This window comes from Oncorhynchus clarkii, chromosome 33, assembly GCF_045791955.1.
Source record: "Oncorhynchus clarkii lewisi isolate Uvic-CL-2024 chromosome 33, UVic_Ocla_1.0, whole genome shotgun sequence".
In the NCBI taxonomy this organism is placed as follows: domain Eukaryota; kingdom Metazoa; phylum Chordata; class Actinopteri; order Salmoniformes; family Salmonidae; genus Oncorhynchus; species Oncorhynchus clarkii.
Window position 1 is genome coordinate 38,530,938 of NC_092179.1, and position 20,529 is coordinate 38,551,466.

The 20,529-nt window shown below is 44.0% G+C and overlaps 2 protein-coding genes across 2 annotated transcripts in view; one reads left to right on the forward strand and one right to left on the reverse strand.

The window, feature by feature from the left end:
• Positions 1-20,529, forward strand: part of LOC139392874 (beta-2-microglobulin-like) — a 613,933-nt gene that overhangs the window by 547,413 nt on the left and 45,991 nt on the right. The window lies entirely within an intron of this gene.
• LOC139392864 (protein lifeguard 4-like) overlaps positions 1-20,529 on the reverse strand; it is a 34,548-nt gene that overhangs the window by 7,784 nt on the left and 6,235 nt on the right. Inside the window, exon 7 of the mRNA XM_071141178.1 lies at positions 18,796-18,841. Within this exon, the coding sequence (XP_070997279.1) occupies positions 18,796-18,841 (46 nt within the window). The remainder of the gene's footprint in view (positions 1-18,795; positions 18,842-20,529) is intronic.

Consider the following 20,529-nt stretch of genomic DNA (forward strand, 5'->3'; position numbering starts at 1 on the left):
AACCACCTCTACTGTAGTAACCACCTCTACCATAGTAACCACTACCAGAAACCACCTCTACTGTAGTAACCACTACCTGAAACCACCTCTACCATAGTAACCACTACCTGAAACCACCTCTACTGTAGTAACCACTACCTGAAACCACCTCTACCATAGTAACCACTACCAGAAACCACCTCTACTGTAGTAACCACTACCTGAAACCACCTCTACCATAGTAACCACTACCTGAAACCACCTCTACTGTAGTAACCACTACCTGAAACCACCTCTACTGTAGTAACCACTACCTGAAACCACCTCTACTGTAGTAACCACTACCTGAAACCACCTCTGCCGTAGTAACCACCTCTACTGTAGTAACCACTACCTGAAACCACCTCTACCGTAGTAACCACCTCTACCGTAGTAACCACTACCTGAAACCACCTCTACTGTAGTAACCACCTCTACCATAGTAACCACTACCTGAAACCACCTCTACTGTAGTAACCACCTCTACTGTAGTAACCACTACCTGAAACCACCTCTACCGTAGTAACCACCTCTACTGTAGTAACCACTACCTGAAACCACCTCTACCGTAGTAACCACCTCTACTGTAGTAACCACTACCAGAAACCACCTCTACTGTAGTAACCACCTCTACCGTAGTAACCACTACCTGAAACCACCTCTACTGTAGTAACCACTACCTGAAACCACCTCTACTGTAGTAACCACCTCTACCGTAGTAACCACTACCTGAAACCACCTCTACTGTAGTAACCACCTCTACCGTAGTAACCACTACCTGAAACCACCTCTACTGTAGTAACCACTACCTGAAACCACCTCTACTGTAGTAACCACCTCTACCGTAGTAACCACTACCTGAAACCACCTCTACTGTAGTAACCACCTCTACTGTAGTAACCACTACCTGAAACCACCTCTACTGTAGTAACCACTACCTGAAACCACCTCTACCATAGTAACCACCTCTACTGTAGTAACCACCTCTACTGTAGTAACCACTACCTGAAACCACCTCTACCATAGTAACCACTACCAGAAACCACCTCTACCATAGTAACCACTACCAGAAACCACCTCTACTGTAGTAACCACTACCTGAAACCACCTCTACTGTAGTAACCACCTCTACTGTAGTAACCACTACCAGAAACCACCTCTACTGTAGTAACCACCTCTACTGTAGTAACCACCTCTACTGTAGTAACCACCTCTACTGTAGTAACCACTACCTGAAACCACCTCTACCATAGTAACCACTACCATAAACCACCTCTACTGTAGTAACCACCTCTACCATAGTAACCACTACCAGAAACCACCTCTACTGTAGTAACCACTACCTGAAACCACCTCTACCATAGTAACCACTACCTGAAACCACCTCTACTGTAGTAACCACTACCTGAAACCACCTCTACCATAGTAACCACTACCAGAAACCACCTCTACTGTAGTAACCACTACCTGAAACCACCTCTACCATAGTAACCACTACCTGAAACCACCTCTACTGTAGTAACCACCTCTACTGTAGTAACCACTACCTGAAACCACCTCTACTATAGTAACCACTACCTGAAACCACCTCTACTGTAGTAACCACTACCTGAAACCACCTCTACTGTAGTAACCACTACCAGAAACCACCTCTACTGTAGTAACCACTACCTGAAACCACCTCTACTGTAGTAACCACCTCTACTGTAGTAACTACCAGAAACCACCTCTACTGTAGTAACCACTACCTGAAACCACCTCTACTGTAGTAACCACTACCTGAAACCACCTCTGCCGTAGTAACCACCTCTACTGTAGTAACCACTACCTGAAACCACCTCTACTGTAGTAACCACTACCTGAAACCACCTCTACTGTAGAAACCACTAACTGAAACCACCTCTACTGTAGTAACCACTACCTGAAACCACCTCTACCGTAGTAACCACCTCTACCGTAGTAACCACTACCTGAAACCACCTCTACTGTAGTAACCACCTCTACCATAGTAACCACTAACTGAAACCACCTCTACTGTAGTAACCACCTCTACTGTAGTAACCACTACCTGAAACCACCTCTACCGTAGTAACCACCTCTACTGTAGTAACCACTACCAGGAACCACCTCTACTGTAGTAACCACCTCTACCGTAGTAACCACTACCTGAAACCACCTCTACTGTAGTAACCACTACCTGAAACCACCTCTGCCGTAGTAACCACCTCTACCGTAGTAACTACTACCTGAAACCACCTCTACTGTAGTAACCACCTCTACCATAGTAACCACTACCTGAAACCACCTCTACTGTAGTAACCACCTCTACTGTAGTAACCACTACCTGAAACCACATCTACCGTAGTAACCACCTCTACTGTAGTAACCACTACCAGAAACCACCTCTACTGTAGTAACCACTACCTGAAACCACCTCTACTGTAGTAACCACCTCTACTGTAGTAACCACTACCAGAAACCACCTCTACTGTAGTAACCACCTCTACTGTAGTAAACACCTCTACTGTAGTAACCACCTCTACTGTAGTAACCACTACCTGAAACCACCTCTACCATAGTAACCACTACCAGAAACCACCTCTACTGTAGTAACCACCTCTACCATAGTAACCACTACCAGAAACCACCTCTACTGTAGTAACCACTACCTGAAACCACCTCTACCATAGTAACCACTACCTGAAACCACCTCTACTGTAGTAACCACTACCTGAAACCACCTCTACCATAGTAACCACTACCAGAAACCACCTCTACTGTAGTAACCACTACCTGAAACCACCTCTACCATAGTAACCACTACCTGAAACCACCTCTACTGTAGTAACCACTACCTGAAACCACCTCTACTGTAGTAACCACTACCTGAAACCACCTCTACTGTAGTAACCACTACCTGAAACCACCTCTGCCGTAGTAACCACCTCTACTGTAGTAACCACTACCTGAAACCACCTCTACCGTAGTAACCACCTCTACCGTAGTAACCACTACCTGAAACCACCTCTACTGTAGTAACCACCTCTACCATAGTAACCACTACCTGAAACCACCTCTACTGTAGTAACCACCTCTACTGTAGTAACCACTACCTGAAACCACCTCTACCGTAGTAACCACCTCTACTGTAGTAACCACTACCTGAAACCACCTCTACCGTAGTAACCACCTCTACTGTAGTAACCACTACCAGAAACCACCTCTACTGTAGTAACCACCTCTACCGTAGTAACCACTACCTGAAACCACCTCTACTGTAGTAACCACTACCTGAAACCACCTCTACTGTAGTAACCACCTCTACCGTAGTAACCACTACCTGAAACCACCTCTACTGTAGTAACCACCTCTACCGTAGTAACCACTACCTGAAACCACCTCTACTGTAGTAACCACTACCTGAAACCACCTCTACTGTAGTAACCACCTCTACCGTAGTAACCACTACCTGAAACCACCTCTACTGTAGTAACCACCTCTACTGTAGTAACCACTACCTGAAACCACCTCTACTGTAGTAACCACTACCTGAAACCACCTCTACCATAGTAACCACCTCTACTGTAGTAACCACCTCTACTGTAGTAACCACTACCTGAAACCACCTCTACCATAGTAACCACTACCAGAAACCACCTCTACCATAGTAACCACTACCAGAAACCACCTCTACTGTAGTAACCACTACCTGAAACCACCTCTACTGTAGTAACCACCTCTACTGTAGTAACCACTACCAGAAACCACCTCTACTGTAGTAACCACCTCTACTGTAGTAACCACCTCTACTGTAGTAACCACCTCTACTGTAGTAACCACTACCTGAAACCACCTCTACCATAGTAACCACTACCATAAACCACCTCTACTGTAGTAACCACCTCTACCATAGTAACCACTACCAGAAACCACCTATACTGTAGTAACCACTACCTGAAACCACCTCTACCATAGTAACCACTACCTGAAACCACCTCTACTGTAGTAACCACTACCTGAAACCACCTCTACCATAGTAACCACTACCAGAAACCACCTCTACTGTAGTAACCACTACCTGAAACCACCTCTACCATAGTAACCACTACCTGAAACCACCTCTACTGTAGTAACCACCTCTACTGTAGTAACCACTACCTGAAACCACCTCTACTATAGTAACCACTACCTGAAACCACCTCTACTGTAGTAACCACTACCTGAAACCACCTCTACTGTAGTAACCACTACCAGAAACCACCTCTACTGTAGTAACCACTACCTGAAACCACCTCTACTGTAGTAACCACCTCTACTGTAGTAACTACCAGAAACCACCTCTACTGTAGTAACCACTACCTGAAACCACCTCTACTGTAGTAACCACTACCTGAAACCACCTCTGCCGTAGTAACCACCTCTACTGTAGTAACCACTACCTGAAACCACCTCTACTGTAGTAACCACTACCTGAAACCACCTCTACTGTAGAAACCACTAACTGAAACCACCTCTACTGTAGTAACCACTACCTGAAACCACCTCTACCGTAGTAACCACCTCTACCGTAGTAACCACTACCTGAAACCACCTCTACTGTAGTAACCACCTCTACCATAGTAACCACTAACTGAAACCACCTCTACTGTAGTAACCACCTCTACTGTAGTAACCACTACCTGAAACCACCTCTACCGTAGTAACCACCTCTACTGTAGTAACCACTACCTGAAACCACCTCTACCGTAGTAACCACCTCTACTGTAGTAACCACTACCAGGAACCACCTCTACTGTAGTAACCACCTCTACCGTAGTAACCACTACCTGAAACCACCTCTACTGTAGTAACCACTACCTGAAACCACCTCTGCCGTAGTAACCACCTCTACCGTAGTAACTACTACCTGAAACCACCTCTACTGTAGTAACCACCTCTACCATAGTAACCACTACCTGAAACCACCTCTACTGTAGTAACCACCTCTACTGTAGTAACCACTACCTGAAACCACATCTACCGTAGTAACCACCTCTACTGTAGTAACCACTACCTGAAACCACCTCTACCGTAGTAACCACCTCTACTGTAGTAACCACTACCAGAAACCACCTCTACTGTAGTAACCACCTCTACCGTAGTAACCACCTCTACCGTAGTAACCACTACCTGAAACCACCTCTACTGTAGTAACCACTACCTGAAACCACCTCTACTGTAGTAACCACCTCTACCGTAGTAACCACTACCTGAAACCACCTCTACTGTAGTAACCACCTCTACCGTAGTAACCACTACCTGAAACCACCTCTACTGTAGTAACCACTACCTGAAACCACCTCTACTGTAGTAACCACCTCTACCGTAGTAACCACTACCTGAAACCACCTCTACTGTAGTAACCACCTCTACCATAGTAACCACTACCTGAAACCACCTCTACTGTAGTAACCACCTCTACTGTAGTAACCACTACCTGAAACCACCTCTACCGTAGTAACCACCTCTACTGTAGTAACCACTACCTGAAACCACCTCTACCGTAGTAACCACCTCTACTGTAGTAACCACTACCAGAAACCACCTCTACTGTAGTAACCACCTCTACCGTAGTAACCACCTCTACCGTAGTAACCACTACCTGAAACCACCTCTACTGTAGTAACCACTACCTGAAACCACCTCTACTGTAGTAACCACCTCTACCGTAGTAACCACTACCTGAAACCACCTCTACTGTAGTAACCACCTCTACCGTAGTAACCACTACCTGAAACCACCTCTACTGTAGTAACCACTACCTGAAACCACCTCTACTGTAGTAACCACCTCTACCGTAGTAACCACTACCTGAAACCACCTCTACTGTAGTAACCACCTCTACTGTAGTAACCACTACCTGAAACCACCTCTACTGTAGTAACCACTACCTGAAACCACCTCTACCATAGTAACCACCTCTACTGTAGTAACCACCTCTACTGTAGTAACCACTACCTGAAACCACCTCTACCATAGTAACCACTACCAGAAACCACCTCAACCATAGTAACCACTACCAGAAACCACCTCTACTGTAGTAACCACTACCTGAAACCACCTCTACTGTAGTAACCACCTCTACTGTAGTAACCACCTCTACTGTAGTAACCACCTCTACTGTAGTAACCACTACCTGAAACCACCTCTACCATAGTAACCACTACCTGAAACCACCTCTACTGTAGTAACCACTACCTGAAACCACCTCTACCATAGTAACCACTACCAGAAACCACCTCTACTGTAGTAACCACTACCTGAAACCACCTCTACCATAGTAACCACTACCTGAAACCACCTCTACTGTAGTAACCACCTCTACTGTAGTAACCACTACCTGAAACCACCTCTACTGTAGTAACCACTACCTGAAACCACCTCTACTGTAGTAACCACTACCAGAAACCACCTCTACTGTAGTAACCACTACCTGAAACCACCTCTACTGTAGTAACCACCTCTACTGTAGTAACCACTACCAGAAACCACCTCTACTGTAGTAACCACTACCTGAAACCAACTCTACTGTAGTAACCACTACCTGAAACCACCTCTACCGTAGTAACCACCTCTACTGTAGTAACCACTACCTGAAACCACCTCTACTGTAGTAACCACTACCTGAAACCACCTCTACTGTAGTAACCACTACCTGAAACCACCTCTACTGTAGTAACCACTACCTGAAACCACCTCTGCCGTAGTAACCACCTCTACCATAGTAACCATTACCTGAAACCACCTCTACTGTAGAAACCACTACCTGAAACCACCTCTACTGTAGTAACCACTACCTGAAACCACCTCTACCGTAGTAACCACCTCTACCGTAGTAACCACTACCTGAAACCACCTCTACTGTAGTAACCACCTCTACCATAGTAACCACTACCTGAAACCACCTCTACTGTAGTAACCACCTCTACTGTAGTAACCACTACCTGAAACCACCTCTACCGTAGTAACCACCTCTACTGTAGTAACCACTACCTGAAACCACCTCTACCGTAGTAACCACCTCTACTGTAGTAACCACTACCAGAAACCACCTCTACTGTAGTAACCACCTCTACCGTAGTAACCACTACCTGAAACCACCTCTACTGTAGTAACCACTACCTGAAACCACCTCTACTGTAGTAACCACCTCTACCGTAGTAACCACTACCTGAAACCACCTCTACTGTAGTAACCACCTCTACCGTAGTAACCACTACCTGAAACCACCTCTACTGTAGTAACCACTACCTGAAACCACCTCTACTGTAGTAACCACTACCTGAAACCACCTCTACTGTAGTAACCACTACCAGAAACCACCTCTACTGTAGTAACCACTACCTGAAACCACCTCTACTGTAGTAACCACTACCTGAAACCACCTCTACTGTAGTAACAACTACCTGAAACCACCTCTACCGTAGTAACCACCTCTACCATAGTAACCACTACCTGAAACCACCTCTACCGTAGTAACCACCTCTACCGTAGTAACCACTACCTGAAACCACCTCTACTGTAGTAACCACCTCTACCGTAGTAACCACTACCTGAAACCACCTCTACTGTAGTAACCACTACCTGAAACCACCTCTACTGTAGTAACCACCTCTACCGTAGTAACCACTACCTGAAACCACCTCTACTGTAGTAACCACCTCTACCGTAGTAACCACTACCTGAAACCACCTCTACTGTAGTAACCACTACCAGAAACCACCTCTACTGTAGTAACCACTACCTGAAACCACCTCTACTGTAGTAACCACTACCTGAAACCACCTCTACTGTAGTAACCACTACCTGAAACCACCTCTACCGTAGTAACCACCTCTACCATAGTAACCACTACCAGAAACCACCTCTACTGTAGTAACCACTACCTGAAACCACCTCTACTGTAGTAACCACTACCTGAAACCACCTCTACTGTAGTAACCACTACCTGAAACCACCTCTACCGTAGTAACCACCTCTACCATAGTAACCACTACCTGAAACCACCTCTACTGTAGTAACCACTACCTGAAACCACCTCTACCGTAGTAACCACCTCTACCGTAGTAACCACTACCTGAAACCACCTCTACTGTAGTAACCACCTCTACCATAGTAACCACTACCTGAAACCACCTCTACCGTAGTAACCACCTCTACTGTAGTAACCACTACCAGAAACCACCTCTACTGTAGTAACCACCTCTACCGTAGTAACCACTACCTGAAACCACCTCTACTGTAGTAACCACTACCTGAAACCACCTCTACTGTAGTAACCACTACCTGAAACCAGCTCTACTGTAGTAACCACCTCTACCGTAGTAACCACTACCTGAAACCACCTCTACTGTAGTAACCACTACCTGAAACCACCTCTACTGTAGTAACCACTACCTGAAACCACCTCTACTGTAGTAACCACTACCAGAAACCACCTCTACTGTAGTAACCACTACCTGAAACCACCTCTACTGTAGTAACCACTACCTGAAACCACCTCTACTGTAGTAACCACTACCTGAAACCACCTCTACCGTAGTAACCACCTCTACCATAGTAACCACTACCTGAAACCACCTCTACCGTAGTAACCACCTCTACTGTAGTAACCACCTCTACTGTAGTAACCACTACCTGAAACCACCTCTACTGTAGTAACCACTACCTGAAACCACCTCTACTGTAGTAACCACTACCTGAAACCACCTCTACTATAGTAACCACTACCTGAAACCACCTCTACTGTAGTAACCACTACCTGAAACCACCTCTACTGTAGTAACCACTACCTGAAACCACCTCTACCGTAGTAACCACTACCTGAAACCACCTCTACTGTAGTAACCACTACCTGAAACCACCTCTACTGTAGTAACCACTACCTGAAACCACCTCTACCGTAGTAACCACTACCTGAAACCACCTCTACTGTAGTAACCACTACCTGAAACCACCTCTACCATAGTAACCACTACCTGAAACCACCTCTACTGTAGTAACCACTACCTGAAACCACCTCTACTGTAGTAACCACTACCTGAAACCACCTCTACTGTAGTAACCACTACCTGAAACCACCTCTACTGTAGTAACCACTACCTGAAACCACCTCTACCGTAGTAACCACTACCTGAAACCACCTCTACTGTAGTAACCACTACCTGAAACCACCTCTACTGTAGTAACCACCTCTACTGTAGTAACCACTACCTGAAACCACCTCTACTGTAGTAACCACTACCTGAAACCACCTCTACTGTAGTAACCACTACCTGAAACCACCTCTACTGTAGTAACCACCTCTACTGTAGTAACCACTACCTGAAACCACCTCTACCGTAGTAACCACCTCTACCATAGTAACCACTACATGAAACCACCTCTACTGTAGTAACTACTACCTGAAACCACCTCTACTGTAGTAACCACTACCTGAAACCACCTCTACTGTAGTAACCACTACCTGAAACCACCTCTACTGTAGTAACCACTACCTGAAACCACCTCTACTGTAGTAACCACTACCTGAAACCACCTCTGCCGTAGTAACCACTACCTGAAACCACCTCTACCGTAGTAACCACTACCAGAAACCACCTCTACTGTAGTAACCACTACCTGAAACCACCTCTACTGTAGTAACCACTACCTGAAACCACCTCTACTGTAGTAACCACTACCTGAAACCACCTGTACTGTAGTAACCACTACCTGAAACCACCTCTACCGTAGTAACCACCTCTACCGTAGTAACCACTACCTGAAACCACCTCTACTGTAGTAACCACCTCTACCATAGTAACCACTACCTGAAACCACCTCTACTGTAGTAACCACCTCAACTGTAGTAACCACTACCTGAAACCACCTCTACCGTAGTAACCACCTCTACTGTAGTAACCACTACCTGAAACCACCTCTACTGTAGTAACCACCTCTACCGTAGTAACCACTACCTGAAACCACCTCTACTGTAGTAACCACCTCTACTGTAGTACCCACTACCTGAAACCACCTCTACTGTAGTAACCACTACCTGAAACCAACTCTACTGTAGTAACCACTACCTGAAACCACCTCTACTGTAGTAACCACTACCTGAAACCACCTCTACCGTAGTAACCACCTCTACCATAGTAACCACTACCTGAAACCACCTCTACTGTAGTAACCACCTCTACTGTAGTAACCACTACCTGAAACCACCTCTACTGTAGTAACCACTACCAGAAACCACCTCTACTGTAGTAACCACTACCTGAAACCACCTCTACTGTAGTAACCACCTCTACCGTAGTAACCACTACCTGAAACCACCTCTACTGTAGTAACCACCTCTACTGTAGTAACCACTACCTGAAACCACCTCTACCGTAGTAACCACCTCTACTGTAGTAACCACTACCTGAAACCACCTCTACCGTAGTAACCACCTCTACTGTAGTAACCACTACCAGAAACCACCTCTACTGTAGTAACCACCTCTACCGTAGTAACCACCTCTACCGTAGTAACCACTACCTGAAACCACCTCTACTGTAGTAACCACTACCTGAAACCAACTCTACTGTAGTAACCACCTCTACCGTAGTAACCACTACCTGAAACCACCTCTACTGTAGTAACCACCTCTACCGTAGTAACCACTACCTGAAACCACCTCTACTGTAGTAACCACTACCTGAAACCACCTCTACTGTAGTAACCACCTCTACCGTAGTAACCACTACCTGAAACCACCTCTACTGTAGTAACCACCTCTACTGTAGTAACCACTACCTGAAACCACCTCTACTGTAGTAACCACTACCTGAAACCACCTCTACCATAGTAACCACCTCTACTGTAGTAACCACCTCTACTGTAGTAACCACTACCTGAAACCACCTCTACCATAGTAACCACTACCAGAAACCACCTCTACAATAGTAACCACTACCAGAAACCACCTCTACTGTAGTAACCACTACCTGAAACCACCTCTACTGTAGTAACCACCTCTACTGTAGTAACCACTACCAGAAACCACCTCTACTGTAGTAACCACCTCTACTGTAGTAACCACCTCTACTGTAGTAACCACCTCTACTGTAGTAACCACTACCTGAAACCACCTCTACCATAGTAACCACTACCAGAAACCACCTCTACTGTAGTAACCACCTCTACCATAGTAACCACTACCAGAAACCACCTCTACTGTAGTAACCACTACCTGAAACCACCTCTACCATAGTAACCACTACCTGAAACCACCTCTACTGTAGTAACCACTATCTGAAACCACCTCTACCATAGTAACCACTACCAGAAACCACCTCTACTGTAGTAACCACTACCTGAAACCACCTCTACCATAGTAACCACTACCTGAAACCACCTCTACTGTAGTAACCAGTACCTGAAACCACCTCTACTGTAGTAACCACTACCTGAAACCACCTCTACCGTAGTAACCACTACCTGAAACCACCTCTACTGTAGTAACCACTACCTGAAACCACCTCTACTGTAGTAACCACTACCTGAAACCACCTCTACCGTAGTAACCACTACCTGAAACCACCTCTACTGTAGTAACCACTACCTGAAACCACCTCTACCATAGTAACCACTACCTGAAACCACCTCTACTGTAGTAACCACTACCTGAAACCACCTCTACTGTAGTAACCACTACCTGAAACCACCTCTACTGTAGTAACCACTACCTGAAACCACCTCTACTGTAGTAACCACTACCTGAAACCACCTCTACCGTAGTAACCACTACCTGAAACCACCTCTACTGTAGTAACCACTACCTGAAACCACCTCTACTGTAGTAACCACCTCTACTGTAGTAACCACTACCTGAAACCACCTCTACTGTAGTAACCACTACCTGAAACCACCTCTACTGTAGTAACCACTACCTGAAACCACCTCTACTGTAGTAACCACCTCTACTGTAGTAACCACTACCTGAAACCACCTCTACCGTAGTAACCACCTCTACCATAGTAACCACTACATGAAACCACCTCTACTGTAGTAACTACTACCTGAAACCACCTCTACTGTAGTAACCACTACCTGAAACCACCTCTACTGTAGTAACCACTACCTGAAACCACCTCTACTGTAGTAACCACTACCTGAAACCACCTCTACTGTAGTAACCACTACCTGAAACCACCTCTGCCGTAGTAACCACTACCTGAAACCACCTCTACCGTAGTAACCACTACCAGAAACCACCTCTACTGTAGTAACCACTACCTGAAACCACCTCTACTGTAGTAACCACTACCTGAAACCACCTCTACTGTAGTAACCACTACCTGAAACCACCTGTACTGTAGTAACCACTACCTGAAACCACCTCTACCGTAGTAACCACCTCTACCGTAGTAACCACTACCTGAAACCACCTCTACTGTAGTAACCACCTCTACCATAGTAACCACTACCTGAAACCACCTCTACTGTAGTAACCACCTCAACTGTAGTAACCACTACCTGAAACCACCTCTACTGTAGTAACCACCTCTACTGTAGTACCCACTACCTGAAACCACCTCTACTGTAGTAACCACTACCTGAAACCAACTCTACTGTAGTAACCACTACCTGAAACCACCTCTACTGTAGTAACCACTACCTGAAACCACCTCTACCGTAGTAACCACCTCTACCATAGTAACCACTACCTGAAACCACCTCTACTGTAGTAACCACCTCTACTGTAGTAACCACTACCTGAAACCACCTCTACTGTAGTAACCACTACCAGAAACCACCTCTACTGTAGTAACCACTACCTGAAACCACCTCTACTGTAGTAACCACCTCTACCGTAGTAACCACTACCTGAAACCACCTCTACTGTAGTAACCACCTCTACTGTAGTAACCACTACCTGAAACCACCTCTACCGTAGTAACCACCTCTACTGTAGTAACCACTACCTGAAACCACCTCTACCGTAGTAACCACCTCTACTGTAGTAACCACTACCAGAAACCACCTCTACTGTAGTAACCACCTCTACCGTAGTAACCACCTCTACCGTAGTAACCACTACCTGAAACCACCTCTACTGTAGTAACCACTACCTGAAACCAACTCTACTGTAGTAACCACCTCTACCGTAGTAACCACTACCTGAAACCACCTCTACTGTAGTAACCACCTCTACCGTAGTAACCACTACCTGAAACCACCTCTACTGTAGTAACCACTACCTGAAACCACCTCTACTGTAGTAACCACCTCTACCGTAGTAACCACTACCTGAAACCACCTCTACTGTAGTAACCACCTCTACTGTAGTAACCACTACCTGAAACCACCTCTACTGTAGTAACCACTACCTGAAACCACCTCTACCATAGTAACCACCACTACTGTAGTAACCACCTCTACTGTAGTAACCACTACCTGAAACCACCTCTACCATAGTAACCACTACCAGAAACCACCTCTACCATAGTAACCACTACCAGAAACCACCTCTACTGTAGTAACCACTACCTGAAACCACCTCTACTGTAGTAACCACCTCTACTGTAGTAACCACTACCAGAAACCACCTCTACTGTAGTAACCACCTCTACTGTAGTAACCACCTCTACTGTAGTAACCACCTCTACTGTAGTAACCACTACCTGAAACCACCTCTACCATAGTAACCACTACCAGAAACCACCTCTACTGTAGTAACCACCTCTACCATAGTAACCACTACCAGAAACCACCTCTACTGTAGTAACCACTACCTGAAACCACCTCTACCATAGTAACCACTACCTGAAACCACCTCTACTGTAGTAACCACTATCTGAAACCACCTCTACCATAGTAACCACTACCAGAAACCACCTCTACTGTAGTAACCACTACCTGAAACCACCTCTACCATAGTAACCACTACCTGAAACCACCTCTACTGTAGTAACCAGTACCTGAAACCACCTCTACTGTAGTAACCACTACCTGAAACCACCTCTACTGTAGTAACCACTACCAGAAACCACCTCTACTGTAGTAACCACTACCTGAAACCACCTCTACTGTAGTAACCACCTCTACTGTAGTAACCACTACCAGAAACCACCTCTACTGTAGTAACCACTACCTGAAACCACCTCTACTGTAGTAACCACTACCTGAAACCACCTCTACCGTAGTAACCACCTCTACTGTAGTAACCACTACCTGAAACCACCTCTACTGTAGTAACCACTACCTGAAACCACCTCTACTGTAGTAACCACTACCTGAAACCACCTCTACTGTAGTAACCACTACCTGAAACCACCTCTGCCGTAGTAACCACCTCTACCATAGTAACCATTACCTGAAACCACCTCTACTGTAGAAACCACTACCTGAAACCACCTCTACTGTAGTAACCACTACCTGAAACCACCTCTACCGTAGTAACCACCTCTACCGTAGTAACCACTACCTGAAACCACCTCTACTGTAGTAACCACCTCTACCATAGTAACCACTACCTGAAACCACCTCTACTGTAGTAACCACCTCTACTGTAGTAACCACTACCTGAAACCACCTCTACCGTAGTAACCACCTCTACTGTAGTAACCACTACCTGAAACCACCTCTAACGTAGTAACCACCTCTACTGTAGTAACCACTACCAGAAACCACCTCTACTGTAGTAACCACCTCTACCGTAGTAACCACTACCTGAAACCACCTCTACTGTAGTAACCACTACCTGAAACCACCTCTACTGTAGTAACCACCTCTACCGTAGTAACCACTACCTGAAACCACCTCTACTGTAGTAACCACCTCTACCGTAGTAACCACTACCTGAAACCACCTCTACTGTAGTAACCACTACCTGAAACCACCTCTACTGTAGTAACCACTACCTGAAACCACCTCTACTGTAGTAACCACTACCAGAAACCACCTCTACTGTAGTAACCACTACCTGAAACCACCTCTACTGTAGTAACCACTACCTGAAACCACCTCTACTGTAGTAACCACTACCTGAAACCACCTCTACCGTAGTAACCACCTCTACCATAGTAACCACTACCTGAAACCACCTCTACCGTAGTAACCACCTCTACCGTAGTAACCACTACCTGAAACCACCTCTACTGTAGTAACCACCTCTACCGTAGTAACCACTACCTGAAACCACCTCTACTGTAGTAACCACTACCTGAAACCACCTCTACTGTAGTAACCACCTCTACCGTAGTAACCACTACCTGAAACCACCTCTACTGTAGTAACCACCTCTACCGTAGTAACCACTACCTGAAACCACCTCTACTGTAGTAACCACTACCAGAAACCACCTCTACTGTAGTAACCACTACCTGAAACCACCTCTACTGTAGTAACCACTACCTGAAACCACCTCTACTGTAGTAACCACTACCTGAAACCACCTCTACCGTAGTAACCACCTCTACCATAGTAACCACTACCAGAAACCACCTCTACTGTAGTAACCACTACCTGAAACCACCTCTACTGTAGTAACCACTACCTGAAACCACCTCTACTGTAGTAACCACTACCTGAAACCACCTCTACCGTAGTAACCACCTCTACCATAGTAACCACTACCTGAAACCACCTCTACTGTAGTAACCACTACCTGAAACCACCTCTACCGTAGTAACCACCTCTACCGTAGTAACCACTACCTGAAACCACCTCTACTGTAGTAACCACCTCTACCATAGTAACCACTACCTGAAACCACCTCTACCGTAGTAACCACCTCTACTGTAGTAACCACTACCAGAAACCACCTCTACTGTAGTAACCACCTCTACCGTAGTAACCACTACCTGAAACCACCTCTACTGTAGTAACCACTACCTGAAACCACCTCTACTGTAGTAACCACTACCTGAAACCACCTCTACTGTAGTAACCACTACCAGAAACCACCTCTACTGTAGTAACCACTACCTGAAACCACCTCTACTGTAGTAACCACTACCTGAAACCACCTCTACTGTAGTAACCACTACCTGAAACCACCTCTACCGTAGTAACCACCTCTACCATAGTAACCACTACCTGAAACCACCTCTACCGTAGTAACCACCTCTACTGTAGTAACCACCTCTACTGTAGTAACCACTACCTGAAACCACCTCTACTGTAGTAACCACTACCTGAAACCACCTCTACTGTAGTAACCACTACCTGAAACCACCTCTACTGTAGTAACCACTACCTGAAACCACCTCTACTGTAGTAACCACTACCTGAAACCACCTCTACTGTAGTAACCACTACCTGAAACCACCTCTACCGAATTAACCACTACCTGAAACCACCTCTACTGTAGTAACCACTACCTGAAACCACCTCTACCATAGTAACCACTACCTGAAACCACCTCTACTGTAGTAACCACTACCTGAAACCACCTCTACTGTAGTAACCACTACCTGAAACCACCTCTACTGTAGTAACCACCTCTACTGTAGTAACCACTACCTGACACCACCTCTACCGTAGTAACCACCTCTACCATAGTAACCACTACATGAAACCACCTCTACTGTAGTAATTACTACCTGAAACCACCTCTACTGTAGTAACCACTACCTGAAACCACCTCTACTGTAGTAACCACTACCTGAAACCACCTCTACTGTAGTAACCACTACCTGAAACCACCTCTACTGTAGTAACCACTACCTGAAACCACCTCTGCCGTAGTAACCACTACCTGAAACCACCTCTACCGTAGTAACCACTACCAGAAACCACCTCTACTGTAGTAACCACTACCTGAAACCACCTCTACTGTAGTAACCACTACCTGAAACCACCTCTACTGTAGTAACCACTACCTGAAACCACCTCTACTGTAGTAACCACTACCTGAAACCACCTCTACCGTAGTAACCACCTCTACCGTAGTAACCACTACCTGAAACCACCTCTACTGTAGTAACCACCTCTACCATAGTAACCACTACCTGAAACCACCTCTACTGTAGTAACCACCTCTACTGTAGTAACCACTACCTGAAACCACCTCTACCGTAGTAACCACCTCTACTGTAGTAACCACTACCTGAAACCACCTCTACTGTAGTAACCACCTCTACCGTAGTAACCACTACCTGAAACCACCTCTACTGTAGTAACCACCTCTACTGTAGTAACCACTACCTGAAACCACCTCTACTGTAGTAACCACTACCTGAAACCAACTCTACTGTAGTAACCACTACCTGAAACCACCTCTACTGTAGTAACCACTACCTGAAACCACCTCTACCGTAGTAACCACCTCTACCATAGTAACCACTACCTGAAACCACCTCTACTGTAGTAACCACCTCTACTGTAGTAACCACTACCTGAAACCACCTCTACTGTAGTAACCACTACCAGAAACCACCTCTACTGTAGTAACCACTACCTGAAACCACCTCTACTGTAGTAACCACCTCTACCGTAGTAACCACTACCTGAAACCACCTCTACTGTAGTAACCACCTCTACTGTAGTAACCACTACCTGAAACCACCTCTACTGTAGTAACCACTACCTGAAACCACCTCTACCATAGTAACCACTACCTGAAACCACCTCTACTGTAGTAACCACCTCTACCATAGTAACCACTACATGAAACCACCTCTACTGTAGTAACCACTACCTGAAACCACCTCTACCATAGTAACCACTACCTGAAACCACCTCTACTGTAGTAACCACCTCTACCATAGTAACCACTACATGAAACCACCTCTACTGTAGTAACCACTACCAGAAACCACCTCTACTGTAGTAACCACTACCTGAAACCACCTCTACTGTAGTAACCACCTCTACCGTAGTAACCACTACCTGAAACCACCTCTACCGTAGTAACCACTACCTGAAACCACCTCTACTGTAGTAACCACTACCTGAAACCACCTCTACTGTAGTAACCACTACCTGAAACCACCTCTACTGTAGTAACCACTACCTGAAACCACCTCTACTGTAGAAACCACCTCTACTGTAGAAACCACTACCTGAAACCACCTCTACTGTAGTAACCACTACCTGAAACCACCTCTACTGTAGTAACCACCTCTACTGTAGAAACCACTACCAGAAACCACCTCTACTGTAGTAACCACCTCTACTGTAGAAACCACTACCAGAAACCACCTCTACTGTAGTAACCACCTCTACTGTAGAAACCACCTCTACTGTAGTAACCACTACCTGAAACCACCTCTACCATAGTAACCAGTACCTGAAACCACCTCTACTGTAGTAACCACTACCTGAAACCACCTCTACTGTAGTAACCACTACCTGAAACCACCTCTACTGTAGTAACCACTACCTGAAACCACCTCTACTGTAGTAACCACTACCTGAAACCACCTCTACCGTAGTAACCACTACCTGAAACCACCTCTACCATAGTAACCACTACCTTAAACGACCTCTACCATAGTAACCACTACCTGAAACCACCTCTACTGTAGTAACCACTACCTGAAACCACCTCTACCGTAGTAACCACTACCTGAAACCACCTCTACTGTAGTAACCACTACCTGAAACCACCTCTACCATAGTAACCACTACCTGAAACCACCTCTACCGTAGTAACCACTACCTGAAACCAACTCTACCTGAAACCACCTCTACTGTAGTAACCACTACCTGAAGGAAAACAGAATTTTAACAGTAAACAGAAACTGTAAAAAGGACGAAACTCACCTTCATGAAACCAGCGATGATCAGGATCCACAGGCCGGAGAACAGTCTGGAACACAGTGAAGATTCAGATTCTGTCCCTAGCGTTCAACCAGCAGGTACCTATTACACTCTGTCTGTAGTTGACAACCATACAGTTGTGGGTGAAGCTTTATCAAGGAGGGGTGTTAGTGGCTCCTGTGGACGTTGTCATCAAGACAGCACTAACAAACCTGAGACCATGCTTGGTGTTTAGAAATAACCTCTAAAAACACATTGGTAATATATCTGTAACAGCTATAATAAATAGGTAATATATCTGTAGCAGCTATAATAAATAGGTAATATATCTGTAACAGCTATAATAAATAGGTAATATATCTGTAACAGCTATAATAAATAGGTAATATATCTGTAGCAGCTATAATAAATAGGTAATATATCTGTAACAACTATAATAAATAGGTAATATATCTGTAACAGCTATAATAAATAGGTAATATATCTGTAACAGCTATAATAAATAGGTAATATATCTGTAACAGTGTAACAGCTATAATAAATAGGTAATATATCTGTAACAGCTATAATAAATAGGTAATATATCTGTAACAGATATAATAAATAGGTAATATATCTGTAACAGTGTAGCAGCTATAATAAATAGGTAATATATCTGTAACAGCTATAATAAATAGGTAATATATCTGTAGCAGCTATAATAAATAGGTAATATATCTGTAACAGCTATAATAAATAGGTAATATATCTGTAACAGCTATAATAAATAGGTAATATATCTGTAACAGTGTAGCAGCTATAATAAATAGGTAATATATCTGTAACAGCTATAATAAATAGGTAATATATCTGTAACAGTGTAACAGCTATAATAAATAGGTAATATATCTGTAACAGCTATAATAAATAGGTAATATATCTGTAACAGATATAATAAATAGGTAATATATCTGTAACAGCTATAATACATAGGTAATATATCTGTAACAGTGTAGCAGCTATAATAAATAGGTAATATATCTGTAAGAGCTATAATAAATAGGTAATATATCTGTAACAGATATAATAAATAGGTAATATATCTGTAACAGCTATAATAAATAGGTAATATATCTGTAACAGCTATAATAAATAGGTAATATATCTGTAACAGCTATAATAAATAGGTAATATATCTGTAACAGCTATAATAAATAGGTAATATATCTGTAACAGCTATAATAAATAGGTAATATATCTGTAACAGCTATAATAAATAGGTAATATATCTGTAACAGCTATAATAAATAGGTAATATATCTGTAACAACTATAATAAATAGGTAATATATCTGTAACAGTGTAACAGCTATAATAAATAGGTAATATATCTGTAACAGCTATAATAAATAGGTAATATATCTGTATCAGCTATAATAAATAGGTAATATATCTGTATCAGCTATAATAAATAGGTAATATATCTGTAACAGTGTAGCAGCTATAATAAATAGGTAATATATCTGTAACAGCTATAATAAATAGGTAATATATCTGTAACAGTGTAACAGCTATAATAAATAGGTAATATATCTGTAACAGTGTAACAGCTATAATAAATAGGTAATATATCTGTAACAGCTATAATAAATAGGTAATATATCTGTAACAGCTATAATAAATAGGTAATATATCTGTAACAGCTATAATAAATAGGTAAAATATCTAATATATATGTGACCCTATTCCCTACATAGTG